The sequence below is a fragment of the Maylandia zebra genome, linkage group LG20, assembly GCF_041146795.1.
Source record: "Maylandia zebra isolate NMK-2024a linkage group LG20, Mzebra_GT3a, whole genome shotgun sequence".
Taxonomy (NCBI): Eukaryota; Metazoa; Chordata; class Actinopteri; order Cichliformes; family Cichlidae; genus Maylandia; species Maylandia zebra.
In genome coordinates this window covers 8,850,318-8,878,031 of record NC_135186.1, presented here as the reverse complement: position 1 = coordinate 8,878,031, position 27,714 = coordinate 8,850,318, and the positions used below count along the sequence as shown (strand labels likewise).

At 39.3% G+C, this 27,714-nt stretch overlaps 2 protein-coding genes across 3 annotated transcripts; both read left to right on the top strand.

Annotated features, from left to right (window-relative positions):
- The first annotated feature begins 435 nt into the window (after positions 1-435).
- tmem115 (transmembrane protein 115) lies at positions 436-6,588 on the top strand. Of its 2 annotated transcripts, none has more exons than XM_004553992.3 (4): positions 436-537; positions 1,290-1,978; positions 3,633-3,997; positions 5,823-6,588. In XM_004553992.3, exons 2-4 carry the CDS (start codon positions 1,487-1,489, stop codon positions 6,124-6,126), a joined length of 1,161 nt encoding a protein of 386 aa, XP_004554049.1. In that variant the 5' UTR covers positions 436-537; positions 1,290-1,486; the 3' UTR covers positions 6,127-6,588. The 2 variants fall into 2 exon arrangements, with proteins under 2 accessions (XP_004554049.1, XP_076734323.1); XM_076878208.1 differs by lacking the exon at positions 436-537 and adding an exon at positions 612-837.
- A 4,847-nt stretch (positions 6,589-11,435) lies between these two features.
- On the top strand, positions 11,436-25,890 carry rhoab (ras homolog gene family, member Ab). Its single transcript, XM_004553993.3, has 5 exons — positions 11,436-11,594; positions 20,060-20,217; positions 21,625-21,745; positions 22,672-22,802; positions 23,007-25,890. The coding sequence occupies exons 2-5, from the start codon at positions 20,062-20,064 to the stop codon at positions 23,178-23,180; spliced, it is 582 nt and encodes a 193-aa protein (XP_004554050.1). The 5' UTR covers positions 11,436-11,594; positions 20,060-20,061; the 3' UTR covers positions 23,181-25,890.
- The last annotated feature ends 1,824 nt before the right edge of the window (positions 25,891-27,714 follow it).

Genomic DNA, 27,714 nt, shown 5'->3' with positions numbered 1-27,714 from the left:
CTAAGTTACAGAAGTTTATAACTGTTTTGTTAAGCTTTTAAAAATATTTTTTGTATTCAGTTTTACCATGAATGAAAATCTCAGTCGTTTGGTTGAGGCCCAAGTTTAAAAAACTATGGAGTTGTTTGAAAAAAAATATCTAAACTTTGTTACTGTTGTTCTAAATGAATAGAAAAATGCAAAAGAAATTATTTTTAATTGCAATTTTCTTGGTGTGAACCTCAAAGGGTTAAAGTAAAAGTACTATAAAGGCAGGATAAAAAAAAGTGAAATATTTAACTTAAAATATAGTGCAAATTAAATAGCGTATATAAGTAAATGTAAACTAAATGAAATAGTTTTCACCGTAGGCAAACGAAAGTCATCATTTACAGACTCGTTTTACGGAAATGATTGTGTAAAAACTCAGTATCCCAGAGTGCTATGCTGTCCGGAAGTTACGCGACGGCGTTTTTTCACCGATTGTTGATGACGGTGGCAGACAGCGCAGGTCAGTTCGCTGTGTGGTGTTTTCTGGGAGGAGAAGTGCCTGGAAAGGTAACATAATTTTGTCTGGCAACCTGCTTTGAAAGGAGAGAAGAACATTAAAATAAACCAATGAAGCTAGGGTCGTATGAGAAAGACTATGAACTGTATGAGAGCTGACGCTGGTCCGGGAACGTCTTTAATATTGTTTTGAGGGCCTGTTGCTAGCGACGGGAAACCCTCAGGCTAGCCCGGGCCGAGAGGACTAAGAACTGGGGCTCGGTGGGCTTTTTCATCGACCAGGTTTTACTGGCCCTAGCTGTTCTGTTTTACACTCACACGAAACCTCTTCTGATCTTCAGTGGACATAAAGTAAAGTACTTGGAAACACTCTCAGTTTGACAGCTAGCTAGCCTTAGCTATCAGTGTTTACAAGCTAGCTCAGCCAGACTGCTCTTAAGAAATTACTACTTGGCTATTTTGCTTCTCTTATTGTTGGCATATTTGGCCCCTAGCACCTGTCTGGTAACTGGTGGTGATTTGTAAGCTTGCCCTACTTTTGTCTACACCGACTGAAGGTCGCCAGCTTGATTAAAATGCCCCAGCTAAGGTTATCTACTGAAGCCCGAAGTTTGTTACTTTGTTAAACTGTAAGAATCAGCGGTTTTGCTTGTTTTCCACTGTACTGTTCCTTTTGAAGGGTAGATGAGCTGTAACGCTTCAAACTCCCTTAATGAGTTTTAATACAATTGCTAACAAACGTTTGTAGGAAGAGTAGAAGCTAACTGTATTGATTACTAAAGCTGCCTATGCCCACTTCACAGACATTATCCGGATGAAGGCTCACAGAGGAGTGTGGATTTTGATGCTGTCAGGACCCACGGGTGTCTCCTGTTTTGCTTGGCATCATTGACCTCTCTCCATTATTCAAGAACTGCTACAACAACAGGCAACTAGTTCTGCTTTTTTAACTCTTTTGGGCAGAGTTGCTCAAAGAGGACCTTCTTCATAACTGACCACAATGAATCGTTACCTGCCTGTGGCACGACAGCACTTCCTGGCTGCCCTTGCCAGCACCAGTGTAGTAGTAAAAGCTATAAGTGCTCTAGTAGTACTGCTGTACCTGCTTTCATGGGCTGTCAACACTCCATACGCATTGGGGGTGACCCCGGGCTACCTTTTTCCACCCAACTTTTGGGTGTGGACGCTGGTAACCCATGGAGTGGTGGAGCAGCACGTCTGGGGTGTGGCAGCCAATGTGGGGACAGTAATGGCCTGTGGGCGCCTGCTGGAGCCTTTGTGGGGTGCTCTGGAGCTCCTGATCTTTTTCGCAGTGGTTAACGTGTCTGCAGGCCTGTTAGCAGGCTTCTCCTACCTCCTCACCTATGTGGCTACCTTTGACCTGGACTTCCTGTTTGCTGTGCGTGTCCATGGAGCAGCCGGATTCCTGGGAGGTGTCCTGGTGGCGCTGAAGCAGACCATGGGGGATACTACAGTGCTCAGAGTGCCACAGGTGAGCATAATTAATAAGAGAGGGTGGGGTAAAAAGGCGTAAAGATGAACTGAGTATGTACCCTAACAACTGCACAAATAACAATGGAAAGCTAACCACTAGTCTCTAGAATATGTGCATAAACTCTGTTTTTTTGGACGTGACAGATCAATATAACACCAGTCAATGTTGAATTATTATTATTAATTATTATCTGGATTAATACAAGCTTAGGAGTATTACCTGCAGACTGCTTGTTTTGCCATTAGATGTGCAGCAGTAATTAATTATTAGTAGATATGTAAGATTTAGTGTCTCAAAATCACTTTTTTAGACTGGATGAAAGTTGGAATTTCTGGTTTTGATAGGAGTGCATATATTGAAGAATAAAACCAAATGTATATGGTGGAGTACAGTGTAAAATCGCTGGCTTTGTATGATATGTGTAATCATTTGTGGTTTTATAATGCAAAATTCAGGTGTTTCTTGGATGTACTGTTGGCTAAAAAGTACTCAGCAACTTTTCACAGTCTGAACAAACACAGGATAAGTCTTGATGAGCTTGTATCTGTAATTGTGTTTAAAATAAACGACCCCCCCGCCCCAACACACACACAAAACAATTCTTTTTATCTATTGCGTTATTTTTGCATTATATGGGGATTTGGTGTTTTACCTTTTTTCCTGCATAGAGAAGTTTTGGCACCCCCTCCTCAGAGGTCTTTTACAGAGGTCTGTTATTTGGACTTTATCAATTCATCCATCCACTTCAACTTTTCAAACTCAGGGGTGTGAGGTGACTGACCATAACAGGTCACCAGTCTGTCACAGGGCTGGGTTTGTATCAAGTGATAAATAAAAACAAAACAAAACATAGATTTCTGTCAGCTAGATATCACAGATTTATTGCCTTAACTGTAACACTTGTAAGTCGTCTTCCCAAAGTCTGTAAAAGTGGTCTGTTTGTAGTTTATGCTGGAGGAGAGACATAACTTTTTTTAATTGTCATATTTCTACCATCTGTATATTAATTTAAAAATCATGTTGCAAAACGTGAAACGCTTTCAGAGGTTTCATTCATCCAAGTGTCATTTTGTCACCAGTTTTTGCTCTTAATGGGATTATATGGTCATAAGTTATCACTGTGTAAGCACATGTAGTTTACAGACTGAAGTGTTCAGCGTTTTCTCCAGTTGGCCTGTGTTCGATTTTCTTCGACATTTGGATTATAGTGCAGTCTTTTAATTTACATTTTAGGGTTTAGTTTCCTGCTCGTCTGCAGAGCAGCTGTGTCCAGATAAGGTTTTAGTTTTTCTTGCTGAGACACACTTTAGTGGCATGTTCCCAATAAGTTTCTGAAACGTCTTGGCCATTCTGCCTTAGTTTGCCCTCATTTTTGCTTTTTGTGCTTGTTGCCAGTTTGAGTGAAACTGGGTCACTTCTCAAATCTCTTGGTCTCAATTGACCAGGTTAGGAACTTTGTTGAAACATTTGTTGAAACACTTGGACTGTGACTTCTGCCTGTTACCCGGCATCTAACCAGTTGGTTTTCCCCATTCCTAAATCTAACTCACTTAAAGAGATTGTGAGAACTGCAAGCCAACAAGTTTTTATAAAATGGTAGCTTCCTCGATGATTTTGGCCACCAGAACTGAAGTCTTTTTGTTCCTTTCAGGTGAGACTCAAAGCAGCACCAGCTTTGGTCCTCCTCTTCCTGGCTTTATTGCGCCTGTCTGGATTGCTTGACAGCTCCGCTCCCCTGGCTTCATACAGTTATGGTGCACTGTCCGGATGGGTCTACCTGCGCTTCTACCAGAGGCACAGCCGGGGCCGCGGCGACATGTCAGACCACTTTGCCTTCGCAAGTTTCTTCCCAGAGGCATTGCAGCCAGCTGTGGGACTGCTGGCAGGGCTCGTCCACTCTGCCCTGGTGAAGATGAAGGTGTGCAGGAAGATGGTAAAGAGATACGACGTGGGAGCGCCCTCCTCCATCACCATCAGCTTACCTGGGACAGACCCACAGGATGCAGAAAGGAGGAGGTGAGTGAGCGCAAACAAGAAGGAGTTAAATATTTACATCTGTAAACATATGTCCTCATACACTAAACTGAAATTGAAGCATTGAATACAACCAGCCTCAGTTTGTCTCAGTAAAGTGTTGTATAAAATGTTATTTTTGCCTTCATCTATTTATATTTCAAATTATGGTCTAAAATGCCCACGTTAAGGCCACACTCCAACAGTCCCTGCATAATTAAATAAATGGTGCGAATAGGTTCCTAATGGCATTCTAATGCCGTTCTATTAAAAGAGAACGTTTGAGTTTTGGCTCTTAAAATGTCAGACTCTCAATACACATTCATTAATAATACATTGTTAATGGGATAGCTACAAAATATACTTTATTGTGTGTGTTTGGTGTCATGTTTGGCAAATTTACAAAGTAAGGGAAGAGACCATAATCGTAACTGTAAAAAATGTACAAAATAAGAATTGCATATTAATTTAAACACTTGTGTATCATTAACATGATACAGTTATTTATTTAATTTTTTACAATATTACAGTAGTTGTTAGTAGCCATGTAGTTAACCAAAGAAAAGACTGGGTGTGACATGTGTGTTTTGTCTAGAATAGCAAAGTCTGCCAGTGTGTTCAGTGACGTCTGTGTGTAAGCACAGATATCTTAAAACAAGTTACTGTTACCACTTTAGATTATATGTTTGTTGATGTGAAACAATTGTGAATTATACATTTGCAACTTTTTTGGCTACATGTTTGGAGAGAAATAAATGCCCCCACAGCAGCAATGACTTCTTTGACATTTTAATAAATTTAGAGTTGACTTTTGAGCAAAAGTTAAGTAAAACATTATTTAGGATTTTTTTTTTTTCACTGCTAGATTTGGGTACTCCTACTTAAAAAAAGAAATCCTAAAAGACAACAGAGAATTTGGTGAGGTAGCTCTAGTAAGTATTGATTTGTCATAACTAGGAATGGATGGATTCAGTTTGACATGTCCGATCTTGACTCAAAAAGCTTGATTGGGTGTCACGACAGCAGCCAATCTACTCAATTTAGTGTGACTTTATTCTTTGTTAATTACGTCACACCTCGGCACAACTACTATAAGAGGTAATGCACCATGGAGGAAATGAAGAGCAAAGAGTTAGCAGTAGTTTTGTACGTTTGCGGTAGTTTTTGACTTAACCACCAACTTTGGTAAAATGAGTTGACGCATGTGAAAAGCTCTATTGGTGCTTTTCCTGTCAGGTTCTGTGTTTCTCTTAATGTTCAGCGTCACAATTGTTGGGAGGCTTTAATTGCACAATGATGTAATCTTAATTTCTAGTATTTCGTTTCCACTGACTCCCTGATGTGTTTGAGACAAAAGGTGAGATTAGTGCAGTATGAAGTAGTCTAATCAGAATTACACGCAGTTAAAATGGATGTAATTCTGATTAGACTAGTGCAAACATAATGTTTCTGTTCTTTTGGCACCATTCAAATAGTCACATTTTATTTTACAATTAGAAAAGCAGTGTTTGGGTTGAGTCTGATGTTGCCTCACACAAAAACTTGTGTCAGATACTTGAAGCCAAGTTATTTGAACTCCCTGAGGGGCCCACTTGGTAGATGTTGCTCGTTTTTTATATGTATTTTTTATTTTGGTGAATTTAAATATTGTTCAACATTATCAGCTTTTTAGTCTTTATCATTAAAGACTCTCAGTGTGTACGTATGAAATTCCTACAAGAATCCCATAGAGACACATTACTCACTTCTTTTTATTATGTCAGTAGTTTAGTGTTTTGAGCCCTGAAATCATTGAAGCAAAGCATTTCTCTTCGTCTCATCCTTGTAGACAACTGGCCCTGAAAGCTCTGAACGAGCGTCTAAAACGCGTAGAGGACCAGTCTGCTTGGCCCAGCATGGATGACGAGGAAGACGACGATGACGACGAGGTCAGAACCGACACACAGCCGCTCCTACCAGGCGGACGTGAGCCCTCCTCCACACCAAGAACAGCAGGGGGAGCCATCAGTGCCTCCCTCTCCTCCACCTCCTCATCATTGATGTCACAAAGTGGCGGAGCACCTTCCTCGGGTGGAGTGCAGCACCCAGAGTCCAGCATCATCAGCTTTGAGGATGCACCTTCAAGATCATAGCAAACAGAACACAAGTGTACAGATATGCACGCTCTGTTTGAGGTCACTGGCAAGTATACTGGTGTGTTCAGAGTTCCTGACTAGTATACAGGTTTATTCAGTGACAGCTATTAGGCATACACACACACACACACACACACACACACACACACACACACACACACACACACACACACCCCTTTGACCAGTGTATACAAACAGCTGTGCACACTCAAACTCTGTCAGCATCATTGTGAAGCCCAAAAGACTGTACAGTGCTTTCAGTTGAGACACGATGGTTGTAAATGCTCAGTGTAGTTGGGCAGACTGAACACTAAATTCTTGACTCGCTCCTGCATACAAACGAAAGAAAGTCACAAAAATTCTTTCTTTTCCAGACTTAATCCCAGCTTGCAGAAATCTGTTCACTGCTTCGTGTGTCTTTTTCTTTTTTTTTGCTTTCTAAATAAATAATGAAATGGGTGTATGATATTCTTTTTTTGTAAGTTTTACAGAGCAGCCATATTCATTCTTTTGTTTTTCGCTGTGGGGAAAGCTGTCCGTGACAGAGGCTGGGTTTGAGTTCCTGATTCTCGATGAAAGACTGTGGCGCGTCAAATTGAGAAGCACTAAGTCAGATTAGCTTTGGGTTCACTGGTTCCAAATATAGAACCAGGTGTGGAACGGAGGAAGCATGAAAAGCATGTTACTCAGCACCAACTGCTGGACCACAGGAAAGAAGCTGCTGCGGGTCTGTCCTGCTGATGAACTGTGTTACCAAACATCAAGATTTGAAAAAGTGCCAGGTGAAAGAAAAATTCCAGACCAGGTCAACTTGCCACCCGATACCTCTCTGGAATCACAAGCAGAAGTACAAACCACATTAACCCCACCCACCCTCCTTTTTTTTTTCTTTTTTTTTTTTCCTTTTCTTTTCTTGTCAGTGCACCCCCCCCCCCCCCCCCCCCCCCCCCAAATAGTCTATTCACTTATTTAATTCAACAAAAATTTAACTTTTTTGGACTAACAAGACATGTTGGTGGTGTTACGCTCACACAGATCTGTGGATGATTTTCTTGTTTTGCAAGCTGATTTTATTTCTTTCCTGATCCTAACCTGTTTACACTTCTGCATTCAAGATTCTGAAATTATGCTACAAATGTGTGAGCAAGTGCTGTTCTGTTATCTGGGTGCCTACAATGAAGGGAGGGTGGTCATTGTCTGCGCTTCTTTTATCCATTTGCACCATTAGAAATGTGGTATTTAAAGAAAATCACATTGATTTATGAGTTACCGATTTTAAGTTTTATAATTGTTGTAACTCTGGCACTGGTCCATGAGGACAAATGATTCCACAAACAGAGGACTGCTGTCCTGGTCAGTAGTCAACATGGCACAGGTCTCACAGTCACATCCTTTGGACTTGTAGCATTACCATCTCTAAATTTATACTTCCAGACCTGACTCATGGTGAATCGTTTTCTAGGGTTGTTGATAGCAGCTAAATTATTTCATCTAAATAAACATGAACTTCATTTACACCTAAAGGTCATCAGTTCACTGATTGTGCTGCCAGTCATTGCTGTTGCTGTTGCATGCTATTGTGGAAACAATCAAATCATTGAATTTGCAATTTCCCTCCTGTCCTTTTTGATTAGTCATTTGAAGCAAATGAATTGTTTAGCAATGATGACAAACTGAAACCGTACTTTGGAAAAATACGTTTGCACTCATAATCATAATCATAAGCTTGTAATTTCAGTGAGAAATTACAACTAGCTGAGACTGTGAACCATGGTGTTTTGTTTTTTTTTTTTTTAAATCACTTTAGATTAGAAGAGCAAAAGTCCATGAGGTTATATTCACACCCTCCTTCGGCCTCTATGATTCTTCCTGTGAAAACAGGCCAAACATTAAGACTAAACGCTGATTAGGGTGAACTGCTAAGAATTAAGAGTTACCTCTACTTTCCTAAAGATATTTAAGAAAATTACAGATTGTTATTATTATATTATTGGGGAAACTACAGAGCTACAAAAATGAGTATGATGTTACATGTGTAATTCCATTTAATAGTTTTGAATTCAAAATAAATATTAAAATAGGTTGTTTTTAATGTTGTTTTATCAACATAATGAAACTTCCTGTGTCACCACACCTTCAAAATAAAAAAACAAAAACAAAAAACCCACATAAATGTAGCCAACCAAATTGAATTCCTCCTAAGTGAAAATGTTTATCTGTGGCTCAGAAGGAGTGATTCTGAGCACGCCTTTGAAGCTACGAGAAAACGGTCAGCCTTGTGTCTGGACTCAAATTTTCCCTTTTTTTTTTTTTTTTAAACACTGAAATATAGAATTGGGTTCTTTGCTTCTTAATAAATGGCAAAAATAGCCTGTAGTCTGCAGACCTTCGCCCCATGTGATAAATTGAAACGGTTGATGGAATGAGATGTGATGTTGACAGGGAAGTGATAAGCCATATTAGAGGGATGGAATTCTGTGTGCTGTCCTGTTTATTCTTGTTTTATCTCACTGTGCTCATATTTTGGCAAGCCTGTGTATACATGGGATGATTTGGGCCTCTACATTAATTTGAATGTTACTGTTTCTGTAAATGAACGGACACAGGAACTGATCTTCAGAGAGGAGCAGGTGAAGCTGCAGTCAGACGTCTGATACTTAACACTGCACCCGACCATCAAACACAGTAGCAACGGATAAAAACAGTCAAGGCAACTTTGTACATAATTGCATAGAATTACAGTGCAATTTACAGCTTTATGGTGTCATTTTCATACCCTTTACATGCAAGATAGTCCGCAAATAGTCAAATAGCAGTTAAAAAGTGTGTGTTAAACTTGACTGGCTGCCCAATTCAGCTTGCATCACAAAATCAGCATTGCAGCAAAACATGCTAATGCGGTTGCCTGCAGATAACTGTGAAGTTCAGTGATTTGGTGAAGTTGTACCTTTTTATTTTTTTTTATAAATTTTTTTATTTTTTTGTGGTTTGAAGGCTGTGGAGCATTGTAGCTGGCAGTCTGAGGTTTCAGACTGAATCTCGTCAGTCTGACATTCAGCCAAACCTCACCTCCAGTCCTGTTTCCAATGTTTTGTTTTTTATTTATTTCCTCCCCCCCCCTTGAATTAAAATGTCATTAAAGCGAAGAAGGCAGATCCTGTCTGTGTGTCTTATCCCTTTGTACAGTTGGGTCAAACTATAAAAACTGCAGACGAGCATAATGAATGATGTCAGTGCTGTTCACTGTTAAATTACAGTGGCCTCTCTTTTAGGCTCTGCAGAAATGCTAGCATTGCAACTTGGCCGACATAAATTTGGTTCAAGTCTTTTTTTCCCCTTCCCCTGTTCACATGTATCATGTCTTCAGCCGGGCATGGTGACTTTTTTAAAGCTTGTTTCACTCCACCCTTACATTCATCCTTAAATGTATTCTCACAAATCATTTCCCAATTGGATGTCCAGTTACATAATTTTATGTTCAATTTTTTCAGGTCTTAAACAAGCTCCTTGCTTTGAGACACATGAGAGATGGATGAAAATTGTATGCCCAAGGTATAAAATTGGAAGACGAGTAACTGAAGGGCTTCATGTGTTGTTACATCAGAATTTAAGACTTCTTTTAGAACTATTGCCTCTATTAATCTGATTGTTTTTCTTGTCTTAATTTTCCAGTATGAGTGTTTTTACAAATGTGAAGCTGAGAAAAGAGAGTTGTAACAATGACATTAAATATAATCACTGCTTGATATGGCTGGGTTATCACTTGTAAGGTACATTTGGGTGTTTGGGGGATGCTGTACATGTAAGGTTGTCAAGTCTTTAAGACACTTTGTGAGACAACATAGTCCTAGGAAAAATGTCATTGTTTTGGGAAACACCAAACTTCATGAGCTTTAGATAAAAATGGTTAAGAAAGATGAGACTGTTGTGTTTTGGCAGAGTTGATCACCCACAAGGTTTATTTTTCTTGCTTTTCATTACTTCCATTTTCCTTCTCTGTCTCTACTTTTGCTCCAGCAGATCTCGTTCACACTAAGGACATCTTTCTTTCTCTGTACTGTGGCATTTGCACAGACTTCTGTTGATTTTCAAATATATTAGTTCATCTCAATATGAAATAAAAGGCGATTGTATGAAATGTTAGTGAATGGTGTATTACTCTTGTGGTAATTGGTACCCTGCTGTGGAGCTACTATTGAATTTGTGGGCTCAGTAGTCATGTGAAAGAGTTTTTACATGTCACTATAAGTCACACATCAGACCTTTAGAATCCTAAATTTAGATTTTGGGGTTTTTTCAGCTTTCCTGAGCATTGCACAGTCCAACCTTGATGGGTGAATTTGCTGTGGCGTCCACTCCTGGGAAGACTGTCAGTTGTTTTGAGTGTTTTCCCACTAGTGACTAATCCTTCTAATGTATAATGATGAATTTATAACCCTTACCAGAATGAAGGGGAGAAACAGTTGCTTCTTTAAGATCATTGTTGATGCACTTCCTCCTTGGCATTGCATTAACACAAATACTACCAAAGCCTTTTCTTTTATAGAGGTGATCACACAGTAGTATTTATTAGAAGGACTTGGCTAATACTTAACCTCTTAATTCCTAGTAAAGTAAAAAGTGTGATTAATTTGGCATATATTATATATTGCCAGAGGTGAGGAAAACCTGTAGTGTAACATTTATTTTGTTTTTCATATTTACAGGAACATTTTTACACAATTTCGTCTCCCTGCCTCTGAATTGGCTTGTTTTCTGAAATTGACCGCCAGGTGGGGCAGTAAGCACAAAGTTTTTCCTGTTAGGCTCTGGCTCTGGCACTGTTTAGAATTGGACCTTAATGCTATAACTTGGGTTCAATTAACTCGGTTCTTAAAATATTTTCGCCCGTAGGGGCATAACCCCATCATTTATTTTATACTGGACCAGTACAGTAATGGCCACTGTCACTTGTTTAGCCCAAAGCTACAATTAGCTGGAACCTAAGGAAAACGAGTTACTGTTAAAGTGTAAGGAAATGTTGGAGTCAGTCGTTTTGGACACCGCGTAGTGGTTTAAGTAAGATTATTTTAGATTACCTGTAATTGGAAACCCTTGTAAAAGTCTTTTGGTTGGATAGAAACACTTACGCTGTTTTAAAACACATGTTAACCTGAGTGAAAGTCTTTTTTTAAAAATTCCACCTGTGAAATAGACTCTGTTTATGGCTCACATAGTACCCTGAAATTACACATTTCCACAAGTGTTCATACCAAGTCGTGCCCGCGCAGGTGTGGCTCTCAGGCTCGTGCCCGCCACCCCTCCCCCTCTGCTAGAAACTACAAACCTTAGCGGCTCGCTCTCGTCAAGTAATTCATTGTATCAGATTTAGACGGGAGGAAGCAGCGAGCGAGTCGGCTGGTCGGAAAAACAACTTTGGTCCGGGAAACACTGAAAAACCCAACTGCTAGGCACATAAACTGAAGGTAAACAACTTTCTGCGATATCCGACTATGATGAAATGTTGTTTCTTTCGCACTGTTATTTTTAAAAGTGATGGAAATATTTTTTTAAAGTTGCCCGGAGCTGAGCGAGGCCGTGCTAGCGAAGCTAAAAGCTAGCGATGTTAGCTTACGGTAGCTAAGTTAGCCTTTCCCCGAGCCGACCTCTATTTTAGTGCCGCTTCCGCAGTTGCTGTTCAGTTGTGCTGAAGAAAAAACTAGTGTGTGCTTATCGTAGAAAGTCTTTCGACCCCTGCCTCCCCCTAAAGAAAATTATCAGGCTATACCGGGCACTGTTTACAAACTGTGCAAACTTAGCAAGGCTTATAAATGGAACCGCAAAGATTGGTCTAGATTGTCGAGTCTTAACCAAACAATGAGGCGATTTTCCTGACTTGCCTCGGCTGATCAGGCGGTTCTCCGGCGTCTCTTTTTTTGTCTGTTAGTATGGCTGTTAGGCGGGTTATAATTTTCCCGTGACTAGTTAAAGATAAGAAGGGCGGTGTGAAAGAGCGTTGCAGTTTCTTTAAAACCTAAAATTCATATTTCTCGTCATTTTGTACGCTTTAGAAGGCGTCAGTTGTACTTGGGCGCACCATTTCTACTTATTAGGGCATTTTAAGAGTTGCGTTTTCTTTGAGACGCTTTGTGGCGAGAAGGTTTTACCTCTGGTAAATCGTACGTGTGTTATGTGTGGATCTCGCTTGGTGTGTAGTTTGGATGTTGGCCACCCACCCATTCTTCCACTGCGGACACACTAGCCATCTGTTGCCTCTGTGATGACGCCATTTTTCTGGTGACCCACCCAGTGGCTAGCTGGTTAAAAAAATGTTTGGTTTAACACTCCCGAGCTCTCACAGGCGACACAACTTTTTCTGTACCTTGGCTATAGTGGACGACCATGTATAGCAGAAGTCAGCTTTCTAACCCGCCACATGGGTGTTGCTTGGTGATACCAAAGTGATCCATCATCATATTTATGCGTTATGGTTATTGTTGATGTGACAGTATCATGGGTGTGACTTTGTGTTCTCTCACAGTTAAAATCAAAACTAAAGATCTAATGCAGTCTTGGGGAGATGGTAGCAGTGTATGTAATTGTCAAGTTGACAGAAGTATTTCCTGTTCTTTTTTTTTTTTTCTTTGACTAATAATGAGAAACTGTTACATGTAATCTAGTGCCAGAGCCAGTGACCACAATCGCAAAGCATAGCTTTTTGTATAGCATATAAATTGATTTTAAAGTACTGTACATTAATAATCAAAGTAAATATTTCTTGACATTATTCTTTTCAATGTAGAATAGCCTCCAGGGTAACTCCTTCATAAGGTTCTATCACTCTGAATCTGCCTCCTAATACACGAGCAAGGTTTTACTGCAGGACTTGCGGGTTGTTGCCCTTGAAGCTGTTAACTAAATTCATATCCTCTCCACTGTAATAGAAGAAGATGATGGCTTTTGAACAGTATCCAATTTAGATAAATGGTCAGCTTTGTCAAAATAATTTCATACCGATTAAGACTTCTTACCCATACCACATATATATCAGTACATGCGTGATGACAAAGACAAGCCCAGAGTGTAGGATGGTGATGAATGGGTGGTTGGAATTTGTGTGCTGATTATTGGTAATTGTTCTGCAGCCTTATTATCCACAATAGTGTCTCCAGAGGTTTGTACCAAAGAAACTGTAATTGTTTTTATTTTATTCTTTAAATTGCAGTTGGTACCATAATCATTTTTAAAATGGTGTATATTAAATGTTTAACAGTAATTTTATTGGCTGTGCTTATCTGTAGATCAACTGGTCTCATACACTTGATGGTATGCTTAACCTAAGCTAATAAAAGCTTCTGGTATTGATTATGGTAACTGGAGTCTCAGAACTGAAATGCATTTTGAAATTGTTGTTAACAAGAATTGATTGAGCCTTTGAAATTTGACAGTAGTGCTTTTACTTATGGTTTTCTTTTTCATTTTAATTGATGATTGATGACTGTGCCTCCTGTTTGCGGAGTAATTCAGTAAGATGTAGTTATCAGAATGTAGTATGTAATAGGAACCTACATTTCTACTATATGTATTGTATTAATAAGGCCCACGATGTTGTTCCCTTTAATTTAATGTTGTGTAAAGTACACATTATAGTATGCGTGTTTCATTGTATGTTTATAACGCTACATGGCTAATCCGTTCAATGCTGTAAAAAACATTTCCTGTTTATAGAACTGGGCTTGAAAGGGCATCACATATGTGCATACTTTAAAAGTAAATTTGAAAACCGAGACCAGAATTGCTCCCACAGTAACTTACAGTGGTTTTTATCTTCGTGTATTGTGATGCCCAACTGGAGCTGCTAGTGCTATTAGTTAAAACATTGAGTGTGGTAAAGTTCATTCAAGTATGAAATGCACTGAAAATTCAAAAGAAAAATTGGATTTATTTTATTTTGTTTATGATCAAAAACTGTGGCATAAATAGTTATTTCCTCTAGATTCGTACCTGCCTGAAAAATGAGAGATGAACTGAACCGTGGGTTTAAAGAAATGCTACACCCTTAAAATAAATGAATTATCATCTGATCGCATACAGGGCAAAACCGAAACCGTGACGTACAGATTCATCTGCACTGTTTATACCGACAATGGTCTGATATTTACAGATGGCTGTCTAGCCACTTTTAGCAAACCAGCAGGGACAAACTGGAGTACACACAATGTTGAATCAAGTTCAGCAACATTGTACTTGGTAGGCTGAGATGACATCCAGTCAAAAAACCATGGGTTTGACCAGTGTGAAGAAGCTGTTTTCAATTCAATCTTTCACACAGACAGAATTCCTAGATCACAGGGGACATGGCCAGACAGCTAACTTGATGAGCAAATACTGTAAGGTCATAATTTAAAGGGCTGTCTTGACCAAAGGTAGCTAGTATAACAAGCTCGTCTTTGTTACTTTGACATGTAATGACCTGAGTTCCAAAGTAAATTCATACACCGTGTATCTCTAGCCAAACTGCTTACAGCAGGTGACTACTGCCTACATTAAGTACAGGTTATGTTAGGGGAAAAATCGCTGAAATGCAAATATTTCTCTTCTTGAATACAACCCTTGTGAGCAGCCTAGTCATTTCATTAGCTGAAGATCTATGACATGTTGTCAAATCTGTAGTGCTTTAGCAAACTAATAGCGCATACATTACCAAGCAGTTTTAAAGGGGATATTTTTATACTGCATTTTTCCGTTATGTATGTGCTGTACATATTGATAATAAATTGCATTTCTTTGGGCTGCAATTTATTATCAATATGTACAGCACATACATGTTAGATCACAGAAGAAGCTTGTGTCACGTATCTGTGAGAAATTGAAATATTTATCAGCCAGCAGTCAGTTAACCAGCCTTAAGTGGGGGTAATTTTCCACCCTGGAGAATGTATGTGTGGGGTTTTTCCTCACCAAGCATACACACCTTATCGATGCCACCGTGGCACTTTCTAAAGGTTTCTTGTCTTTTGTTTTGTTTTTGTTGTTGTTTTCTTTCTAGCAGACAAGATGATGAATCATCAGGTGCACAGTAATGTTTAAGGCTGTGTCATACAAAGTGAAAATGCTGACAGAATAGCATGTCACTTCACACTTGAATGACGTGTGAAAGCATTATGGAAGTGTTTTTGTGTTTGAAAGTGGTTGTGTATCTAAACAGGGCTGCTTTTCATAAGTAACCAGAAATGCCTACTTGATTTTTTTTTTTAATATAATATTTTAACAAACTAACAAAAAACTGCTGGCTAAGTGTATATTAACCAGTTGTTATTTGTTGCTCTCTGCTTCTCTGTGTACTCTTCGCTGTAATTTGATCCTGTTGGTTGTCAACGTCTCTCTCATTTGAGTTAATCTAATAGACTCTTGCTGACTACCATGCTAATTGGGTGGGGATTTGCACGTGTAGCCTAGTCCTTACTATCTACAAGGTTATGACTGACAAGTGAAGTAACATGTTACCTTGGTTTGCTGCTCATCCAGCATACAACACAGCTTGTATAACCAGCCGTGTTTTGTTAAACTCGAACAATATACTATCTTTAGTGACGGTCAGCTTGCCCACTATCTGCGTTATCACCATGATGTCAATGTCTGAGAATGTGGTGTTTTTGAAAAGGACTTGTTACGTCACTCCTGTTAATTGACAAACATGTTTAAATTTAGCATGGCTATGAAAAATGGGCTGCCTAAATTTTAACAGCCGATGATGATGTGTGGAAATCTTCATTTCACATTCTGTTTGTTGTAAACAGGTAGACAATGCTCAAGTTTTATTTTTTCATTGAGTACATCTGGATTTTAGAAAAGGAATGATTAACTAACAATTATCCTGTCGTTTAAATGTACATCTAGAGACACTAAGGGCACTTAGTCATTATTCAATGATGCCCCCTTGAAAGGTGCACGTTTACTTGATGCATTGGTCCAGAGATTTTACATTACAATCTACACGTCCTAAAAAAAATTGGCAGGTATGTGGAAATGTGCACAGAGCGTCACAGTCATTGTCTGATGACAACATTACGTCATAGATCCTAGCGTGCTCACAGCTCCAGAATCTGAAAACACGCTTTGTAGCTTTCAATCACGTGTGGGATGGGCAACATTGTTATGTAGTTTTTGTACTTTGGCCATCAGTATTCACCCTAAGAACTAATAATCAACCTATATTAATCTTTTGACAGCACTTCTGTACTAGGTCATACTTACATTGTGATAATTGTATTTACTGAAATTAATGCCTAAAACCAGCTTTATATCATTTCTATTGCGGAGACCCCTGCTAGCTATTAAGCATGGTTGGTACGTTTAACGACTTGACGTATAACCAACATTCATCAAAAGGAGGTCACAGATACTCATTTTTACCTAGTGGGCAAATTGACTGTATACCCACCTCTAGGCTACAGCTGCCCCAATTCTTGTCTTTTCCTTTTATTCTCAAGTCATGGTGGGGGTGATCTGATCCTTCTTCCTTTTTTTGGACGCCGATGTCCTACTTAGACAATTCATCTACCATTTATGAGATGCTTTCCATGCTTTTTAGATTTGATAACTAGAAATTGAAAAGAAAATGTGTAACATAATTATTAACTAATTTATGTTCACTTGCTTCATCCTCTGTTTCTTCATTTCTATGGGAAGGGGCTAACTGAGCAGAGCAGCGGGCATAAGATGAAGACAACGCAATTTGTTCCTGAGCGCAATACAAGCCAGTCCTGGCCAGAGCATTAACAGCTCTGTCACAGTTGCTCTGCTTGGCAAGCAAATTTTAAAAAATGAGAGAGTGAAGCCCACAGGGAAGAGCAGCATAGCCAGCGAGTGACAGGAACTCTAGCATGTGTGAATTTAACCTGTGGTTGATGAATGTGTTCTGTGGAAAAAATCTTAGTGGTGGAAGTAAGCCCTTTGTTCAGATGTGCTGTGCTTTAGGAAAACGCTGCCTTTTCATCAGAAATTTACTGATTTTGTTGCCAGAAACTAAAGACTGTAGGCACATGTATCTGAGAATTTCAGTTGCATGCAAATTACTATATGGACGTAGGGCTGCTCAATTAATCGAATTTTAATCACGATTACGATCTGGGCTTTCAACGATCATTAAAAATGACTGAGCCGATTATTAGCCCCTCCCTCATTTATCCGCGACACCTTATAAACCGGTCCGTGGCGCAAAAAAGGTTGGAGACCGCTGATTAAGAGGACCCGAGGGAAGCTCGGAAAGCTAAGCAGAAGTTATTTGGAGAGGAGAGTGACTGCCGTTGGTTGAAAAGAGAGTTTAAAAAAAAAAAAAAACTTCAGTGGTGTTACACACTATTTTATATTATTTTTTTAAAGTCATTGTTAACCCTTTAAAGCCGGTCAGAGCAGCACGCTCCGTTTTGCGTAACTATTTTTAAATCCCTGTAGAACCTGAACCGTGTAAGCTAGCGCAATAATTTGTTTTGCATATGAAACCGGAGGAGTTGTACTTACATCTTATGCCATCAGCTTGTCCTCGGTCACGGTTTCGTTCCACATATAGCTTTGCAAAAATTGCATAAAAAGCGCTTGCAGGAACAAAAACATAATATTCCAGAAACACGCTTTGCCGTTCCTATCAGCTGTTCGTAACACTTCCCACAGTGAAATGAGGCACATGCTGTTTTCTTTGCAAATTTGCATCATAGGATTGTTTTTTGTTTTTCCTGCAGTATATAAAAATTGCTGTATCTCCAAAATAAAACTATGAAGACACTCAAAATAAATTTCCTGTTGTTGTAAACTATTTTTTGCAACTTTATTGTATTTAAAGTTTTGAGGGATAAACCTCTTAAATTTCTCCAAGTAGAAATATATGTAAACAAAACAAAAGCGATTTTCAATTTTTTTTGTAGTTTATTGCACTTTTTTGCAATTTATGTAATTACTATGCACTTAATGCATACATATTATTAAAATATGGGCTATAACAGTTGTATTGATGTATAGCAACTTGAAATGCTCCCACAAATGGCACTACAGCATGTAAAAAAAAAAAAAAAAAAAAAAAAATATATATATATATATATATATATATATATATATATATATATATATATATATATATATATATATATATATATATATATATATATATATAAATAAAAAAATAAAAGCTCTGGTGGACTTGGTTCTATAGTAGGTCTTAAAGGGTTAAATAAATATCGTCAAATAATCGTGATCTCAATTTCAGTGAAAATAATCGTGATTATCATTTTTGCCATAATCGAGCAGCCTTATATGGACGCACACACAAACATAATGGTATATTAACTAATTTTTATTTTCATGCAGCTGGGGTTTTATTAAACTATGGTACATCAATAAAACTCTGGTACCCTAGCAGATTAAAGGGGCCAGTTAAACAAAGATACATCTCCAGAACTGCAGCAGATTAACACCATATTTTAGCTGACGGATTGAAAGACAACAGGAGAGGTGTCAAGCAGTTTGCTCTCTACCACGCCTCCACCTGACTCACTATGATGGAGATAGCAGGGTAGAGAATGATGATTGGCACTCCACACTGCTATACCTTCTCAAACCAAGGAGGAAATATCCATTCAGGGATGTGATTTATTAGCCCTGCTATGTGAGGTCCCGTTGTCCTTGTGCTGTTAGCAAGTACACAGTATATGTACTGTGTTGGTGTGAAAGTCTAAGCAGCAGGGCCACCATGACAAATGAGCTATGTTTGATGTGTGCTCAATGAATAAAGAGAGCGTTTCAGTGTGTCCAGCTGAACAACGCTAGCATTTAAAACACATTTCCTATTCAAATGAAGACAAGTCACCTTCTTTTGTCCTGTTTAGTGTCTCAGATTTTTTTTTCTTTTTAAATGTGGCTGAGATTATAGTCATTTTCCATAGTTTAAACAGCAGTGCATATTAAATAATTGTAAAATATCTGTGGAGGTTCAGCAGAAAATCCAAAACACTGGCACTCATTTCGTGTCTTTAACATTCAGCTGAATGCAATTTCCCAACATGGACTGATCCTAGCTGCTGCAAACCAGTGACACAAGACTGCATGTCACTCATTTGCACTAACTTCCCTTAACTCTGTTGGGCAAGTTCATCTCACACCCACACTGGTGCGCTTGTTGGGTCATTTACAATAATGAATTACTGGAACCTTGACTCAGTACTTCCTAGTAGCTCGCATCTTTGTGCACCACACAACACCTTTGTGATGTTGTGTATAGGTAGTGCAGAAAACGTGCAGTGCAGTTAGAAGAACAGGGGACAGTGTAAACACTACATGTATTCTTAAGTTACATGCACAAGACATTGGATTATTAATGAAAGTGGGTTACAGTTATTTACTCAATTTTACATCGAGAATGTGAACAACGTAATTAACCTTTTAGTTTTTAACAAACTATATGTAGTAGCCTGCAGGAAGTTTAACTTTACCCCAATACAAAATGATTCCTGCTCTTTTCTTTGCCATTTTTATCAAGTATACTCTGTTTTCAAATCAGTTTGAATAGTGATACCAATATATTTCTGATTATTTTCTGATTTCATTAATCATTTCACAACTCTGGGGGGCTTCTGAGACTGAGTTGCTTTTCAGCTATGTGGTTTAAAGGTGTTAAGTGTAGTGTTGCATAGTTCAGGTGCACCTAGCAACACTACCCTTCTATGTGGCACAAATGTGACTCAACTTTCACATTTTTCTCTGTTCTCATGCTCAAAATGGGCAGTCAAACAAGACCTGAGTAGCACAAATTTTATTTGTGAACAGGAGAGTAATTCTCCCAGTGGTTACAGTTAGTGCCTTTTTGATGCTCTGCTGTAATGCCATGCTATACATATACTTCATACAACGCTTTTCCTGTGGTTCCCTGATTAAAATGTTCCTTTTTGTATTCCACCAGGGATGGCAGCCATCCGTAAGAAGCTGGTAATAGTGGGGGATGGAGCGTGCGGGAAGACTTGCCTTCTAATTGTCTTCAGCAAAGATCAGTTCCCTGAAGTCTATGTCCCCACTGTGTTTGAGAACTACGTTGCTGACATAGAGGTGGACAGCAAACAGGTGAGACAACTGCAGGGATTCGAACTACTACACTGCCTACTGATACTTAATGTCATGTAAGAGTGGTGCTTTGGGGTAGATGCTTTAGACCTGTTGACCCATCTGCATAAGTGACTGTTTTACTCTGTGAACAAATTTAAAGATTCTTACCTGAATTATATTTTTTGAATATTTTAATAAAGTAGGTGACTCAGTCTTGGGTCTTCTAAATGTCACAGCACATCTTTCCCTTCCTTACTATCTGCACTGGTTTTTGTGCTGGGACTCATTTCCTGGGTGCTTAATCATGCTCAGTGCTTTAATTCTACCTTCAGGGCCAAGTGAGCAAGTGTTGAAAAAATGTACTGTTCCATTTTCACATCTTCCTTCACACAACAGCAGTCATCTGCTAAGTCTGGTTTCTTTTTGAGCTTGGTCATCATGTTTTACAAAGTGTCTGTAGCTTGTGTGTTTGCACTAAGTGAGGATTATATAAAATATAGTAGGACACTCTGCTCTGGAGTTCAGTGGATTTGATTATTTAGCACTCCACACATATCCTGTGTGGGTGGAGTTAGTTCCTCCCAGATAACTGCGGCAGCCAGCCTCATCAGTCACAAACTCTTGAGTCCTGACCTCTTTGTGGGTTAATAGGATTCTGGGACGGGAAGTCTTTATTGGCTGTCTGATTTCTAACCTCCTGTGCTGCTGCAAAGGATTCATGCTTCTTGAAGTGTGACACTTTTCCAAATGCCTTCTTTTACCATTTAGATTTGCATTCTGTATAGAGAAGATGTTATGTCACTGTCATGTTTTGTATTGTCTCTGAAATTAAATGGCACGTGCAGAATGAACAAGAGCACAATTTATGTGAGCACATTGTTGGTATTTTTCCCCCTACCTCTTACAAATTTGGCACGTGTATTACATATACCAAGGCTTTGCAGAAATATTAATTTAAACTAAAATTGCTCTTTGAATGTGATTGATTTTAGGCAGCTTGTGGATGTTCTCTTATGTCTGGCTAATAATGTAATGCTTTATATGGCTTTCAAACTGGGTATTCAAAAGGTTGTGAAGAGAATATTTGAACTATTGAATGGCAACAGCTGGGGAAAAAAATGTATTTATCATTTCCATATCATAGATCATCACTCTTTCAGGTCTTTTTCAAATTATAATTAGTGATTATGTTAGTAATCCTTGCCAGTTTAAGGTTGTAAAAAAAGCCTTTGTTGTCAGGACTGTCTGCTGCAGGTGTTGCTCACCTTCTTTGCTGGCTTCAGTGTAAAAGTTATGCTGATCAAGATGAAAATTACACATTTTTCCATCCCCTTTTGATCAGTTTTTAAAAGTTTTCCTTGTTCTCCTTTCATCAAATCTCATCTTTTGTCCTTCTTTGCCTTCTCTTTTCTCAATGTTGGTCAGGTGGAGTTGGCTCTTTGGGACACAGCAGGTCAGGAGGACTATGACAGACTGAGACCTCTCTCCTATCCAGACACTGACGTCATCCTCATGTGTTTCTCCATAGACAGCCCTGACAGCTTGGGTGTGTACAAAGCAAACACATTCTTGCAGTTGCATACACTCATGACATAAATAAAACAAATTCTCTCTTTTGTGTTTGCCACATTTCTGATTTCATTAGAAGATATTTCTGGACTGTTTTGATTGTGCACTTGCAGAGGAACTACTTACATTTGTGTGCACGCAGAGTAACAACTCGTTTGTTATGTAGTGTCATCCATTCCTGCTGTTAAACAGAGTCGTATCTTTTTTCCTCATGATGATTATTAACAGCACTTCCATGATCACATGGAAATGGCTGTACATAAAAGTGATAAAAGCAGCAGAAAAATTAAACTGCCAGAGATTAATTAAGCTTCAATGAAAGGACATAGTTGTAATAAAACAAAGTCTTATTGCACGAAAGATTGTCATATATCTTCAAAGCAACATTTTTTGCTGACCAAGTAAGATAACATTTGATACTCAGTGGAGATAAAAGCAGAGCTCTTTCTTCTTTTCAGAAACATAATTTAATTATGTCTGCATAAGCTTAAATTTTAAAGACTGATCAGAACGCTGACATCCTCCAATTTTACTCTGCTAACACATTTAAATGTAAATGCAGCTGCGGTGACATCAAACTGCTTTGTTTTTGCAAAGAATGCAATGATGGTTTGTGGTGCCCACTTTTCCTGTGAAAAAATGGGATTAAATGGTAAATAGTACTTTGTTTCTCCTTTAAGTGAGACACAGAGGGCTACAAAAAGATAAACAAGTCCACTGGAACAGGGCAGGGATGGACACATCATCACTGGAGAATGTCTTAAAGCAAAAAAAAGAAAGAAAAAAGGGTCACCTCAGGCATAAAGGGCTCTCAATTAAATTTTAGTCTGACAGTTATAACACTTAAACAATTGAATTATTTGTTTGTTTATGCCTCCCGTCTCTGGTCTTTGTCCATTACAGAAAACATTCCAGAGAAGTGGACCCCGGAGGTCAAACACTTCTGTCCAAACGTTCCCATCATTCTGGTCGGAAACAAGAAAGATCTGCGTAATGACGAGCACACACGCAGAGAGCTGGCCAAGATGAAACAGGTGCCTGACTTTTTACTTGGTTTGAATTAACATGTTTGTTCCGAACTAAGCGAGAGTGAATCTTAAGTGTTCTTCTGATTTTTAGATCTTGAATTAGTGGTGCCGTGTTTCTGCCAGTCACTATAGCAAAAGCTGTTTGAGATTAAACACTTATCTAGAATATGTGTGTTCCTAAACTACCACTTTGTTTTTCTCGGCTAATAGGAGCCAGTGAAATCAGAAGAGGGCCGAGACATGGCCGGGCGGATTGCAGCATTTGGCTACATGGAGTGCTCTGCTAAGACAAAGGACGGCGTGCGGGAGGTGTTTGAGATGGCCACCAGGGCAGCACTGCAGGCCCGTCGTGGGAAAAAGAGCAATAAATGTGTGCTACTGTAAATTGGCCGTCATATTTGGACTGTTTCACCCTGGGTTACTATACCTGGGGATAGGGCTTGGGAGGGACAGAGGGATTACAAGATGGGAGGGAGGGAGGGGGAGGAAGAAAAGAGTGCAGTAAATGACTACCGCTGTAACCTGGCTGTTTGTTGGACTGAATTTACCCTGGGACTTGGGTTTGAAAGGCTTTGATGGCAAAGTACAGGTGGGGAGACGAAGGGAAGGGAGGTGGTAAACGACTACCGCTGTAAACCATTGGGCTCTTTACCTGTGGGTTTACCATCTGGGTGGGAAATTTACACCAGCGACCAGCCAAATGCTGGAACAGTTACTTTTCAACAAGCCACTTACACTGATAAAGATCCTTAAGATCGAGTCCTTCGTAAAATCTAGCTGACTGGTAGCCCTGATAAAGTTGCTCATGAATTACAGGGAGTTGGGGACAATAACAAAATTTTTTAAAGTTACCTGAATGGATGACCAGACAGACGGAAGGGAGAAACGGACAGCACAGTAAATGAGTACCACTGTAAAAGGCCACCAGTGGACTTCATCCCCAGGTGCTCATGCCTGGAATTAGGGCTAAGATGGTGTGAAGTTTGGAAGATGGAGGGATGGGATGTATGAAGTTCTGAAGTGGCCACGATAAGACAGGGAAGCCAGGGCATCACTTCCTAGTTTTGCACTTTTATCTTACTCGTTATATGCTGTAGGTCAGTTAAAACAGCCCTCAATAGGAGACAAATCGCCAGTTAAATAAATTGAGTGCTCCTCAGAATGGTGCTTGAAACAAATTTGAGGTGTATTAGCTAGCACTTCAATCCGATGGAAGAAAAACTCTCTTATTGATAGGATTAAACTAGTAGTCACATGCTGTCAGGTGGGTTGTGTTATTGGAGAGGCATGGAGCATGCTCACATGCCATTTAGTTTCTCTTTGTAGTTAATCCTCTGTTTATAGACTCTGTGACAAACACATTTAGCCTCTACTCTTACTGGATAATCTGTTGCAGACACCTGACATTGAGTGCTGTTGTTATTTGAGGCTAGCTGCTTGTTTTAAACGAGATCTGAAGTGTATCTTATCACAATCTGCTTGCTTCAGATGATCTTAGTGTTTTAGAAAACACAGCCAGGTTCAGTTATTTCCAGGTTAGCAGCAGTGTGCCTTTGGTGGCCAGACAAGATGAGCATAAACATGCTGGAGTCTTAACTGCAGCTGGTTTGTCTACTTTAGTTCACATCTGAGGGTTCTTTAACATTTAAGTTCTTCAGACTGAATCAGTGGAAGTGGCAGGTGAATTGTGGTCCCATTGGAAGACAAAGGTAGCTTCCTGTGTTGCGTAGACCCACCTGAGCAAACTGCCATGGCTCTGCTCCCATCCCTTCCTGTTCCACAGCTGGCCGCTGGTGCTCATCCTCCTCTGGTTTTAGGCCAGGACAAAGAACAAGGAGGGGAGAGTAATGTTTACATGCACACCACTGATTTCCTTATTTGGGATGAATGACTATGAATATTACGTGTGTGTGCTTGTGTAAGCATGTAGAAGGGTCATGTGTACATTAAGCAGATCAGGTAAATTTTTGAGGGGGGGGAGGGAACGGATACCTGGGATTTACCATCCCTTTTACAGGTTGCCTGTTAGTAACTCTCATCTGCTTTAACGGTTAAAGAGAGACAAACAACAAAGTGACATGACCTTTTTATCCCAGAACAGTGCATAGAAATGCCAGAATTGTCAGGTTGGTCAGCCAGGTGGATTTCGTATAACATGCAGGTGAGCCACATCAAAGAAATAACCACCTGCTGCTAATATAGTTTTGTTTTTGTTAAAATAAAGAAAAAAGAAAATGTAGGCATGGCCAGTCTGAGGATTGGTTAGTCACCAGCCTTTCCTGACTTTACTGTGTATTTTGCTAACACATTCTGGCTCTCTTCTGTGAAAGCGTTGCGCCCTCCTGTTCTTCTTCCTGGTCTACAGGGAGGAGCCTGTTCTAGAAACCAGTCTCGTGGTGTTTGTTTTTATACTTTATTTCCAACTTCTTTAAAAAAAAGTCATAAACATATGTTGTCTATCAGTATTTAAAAAAAAATTAAAAATAAAATAAAAAATAAGAGGTGGAAGACTAGGGAATACTTATGTTGCTTTAGGTTTTTGTTTTTTCCTTCTCTGTGCTTTACCTGAATCTTTCTGATGATTTACTGTTGGTTTTAATAACCAATCAATCATCCCGCCAAATGCTGTTGTTGGGCAGTCAGGAGAAAGGCTGGCCTCTCGGCTGCCTGTCTAGAGCATCGCTAGGACAATTAGTGCTGGCTTTTTTTTTTCTGTTTGTTTGTTTTTGAACACACTGTTAGCTGAAAAGACAAAAAAGGAAAGCAAACTTTATTCTCATGTACAAATCATTTTTATTTCTAGTTTTTATTGTATTTTTAAGTCCTTATTTTGGATGCTGAAGTAGTGATTTAAACAAAGGAACAGGAAAAAAACAAGCTGTATGCAAAGTTTGTAAATATATTAAAAAAATAGGAAAAAAGATGTGGGTTTGTTCATACTAGGCTATACACACGCACATGACTGGAAACTATTTGTAAACTAGCTTTGGTTTGTGTAATAAATTACTTTCTATAACACACAACTCCTATTCATTATCGTCCGGGTTGGGGAAGAGCACTTTGGCTCAGTCAATAAACATGTAATATAAATGAATGGTTTAGTGTTTAATGTACTGGTGCCTTTATGTCTTAAGATTACAACACTATGTCTGAATACATGACAGTAAAACTAGCACGGGAAATCTAGAGAAAAATCCAGACAGCAGCTGAGGGGAAGTGAAACGACTTGAGATGCAATAGAGCATTTTAAAAAGGAACCAATTCTTTCTTTTTTCCTTTTTAAGCCTTTACTCGAGAGGTACATTTCAGGAAAAAAAGTAACATGAAGCAAAGACTCAACTCAAGGTTGCTGCAGCCAGAAACTAACTTAATGTTACGTGGGGGATGCACTAAATCTAAATGAGCTGCACAATACAGCTCAGGTGAGCAGGGTTTAGGATTTAGTCTCTCGCAGGAAGCTTCAGTCATGCTCTTAATCTTAAAGTCATCCACACTTAATTTGTGCTACAGAACGTGGTCATTATTTTATACTTTGTGGTCTGAGATCAGTTCAGACTGAGAAGTCTCAACTCAGGATGAAAATATGAAATTGCATTCCCACTGCACCTTTAAACGTCAGAATGAGCTTAGATTAAATAAAAAGCTGATTCTCGCTGAAGTTTGATTACGACCTTGATAAATAACCAGTCGTTAGGATGACTGCTGCCTGGGGAGCAGAAAGTAACACCATACCACTCAAAGATGATGTTCCTGCGCTGCAGAGAGTGTGTGGGATGCTGAGGTGAGGCAGTTTCAGCCTGCGTGGGACGGTGCTGGATGTTGTGGGGCAAGTAATCGAGAATCTGCGAGTGTGTGCGGAGTGTGGTGCCACTCGGTGTCCAGCAGTGGTTGTGTAATGCAGCGTGGAGGAGTGGAAATCCAGGAATAAAATGGATTAAATGTATGAGCAGGATGGTACTTGCATGGAGCTGAGCCTACATACGCCTTTGTGTAACTTAAAAGAAAAAAATACCTCTGTGTAGCACATGTAAGCAGTCAAACGGCGTGGACTAAATACTGGTTAAAAAAAAATCTGCCTGTGTCAGTTCCTTTCTTGTGCTGCCAGACACTTTGATGTGAACACGGAAATCATGATTTGGAGAGTAATGATCGCCACGGGCATTAGAGTGCAAGAGGACACAGGAACAGAAATTAAGCATTCATTTAATATTCACAGAAGTAGCATAATAATGCCAGGCCATTTCAAAAGGAGGGGATATCAGAAACTCCGGCTACTTTATTATTTAAAAAAAAACCAATGCTGTGCAAAAAGCTTGAGGCACCATCGTCTCTTTATTATTTTGTTTCCAAGCAGCATGACTTTCTTGTCATTTTCTAAAGTGGTCTTGACCTATGGTTCTGAGTTTTCTGAGTTATAGTTTTCTGAAGGTCTTCCAAAGCTTTTCTTTAGACAAGTTTTCTTGCACAAACAATGAGCTATTAGCCAACAACTTGGCTCGGTGGAAGGGTGGCTATCAGGAAACCATTCTTAATGAAGGAAAACAGGGAGAAAAGGCTGATGTATTACAAGTTACACATTAAGAACTTGACTGAAAATCAGCAGGAACAGGTCTAATAGAGTGATGAATCCAAAGTATACATTTGTGGTTCAAATTGTCATCAGTATATAAAGAGGAAGTAAGCAGAGAGGTACAACAGTGAGTGTCTACAGCCATCTGTAAAACACACTGGAGGCTCTTTAATAGTTTGGTGCTGCATTTTAGCCAGTAAGTTTGGGGTGCTTGTAGAAAACTGATGGAAGTAGACTTTGACCCACCATGAAAAACTATCTAGAATGCGTCTGATTGGCCACATCTTCATTTTTCAGCACAAGAATAATCTCAAACATACTGCCAATGCAGTAAAACACCCAGTGGAG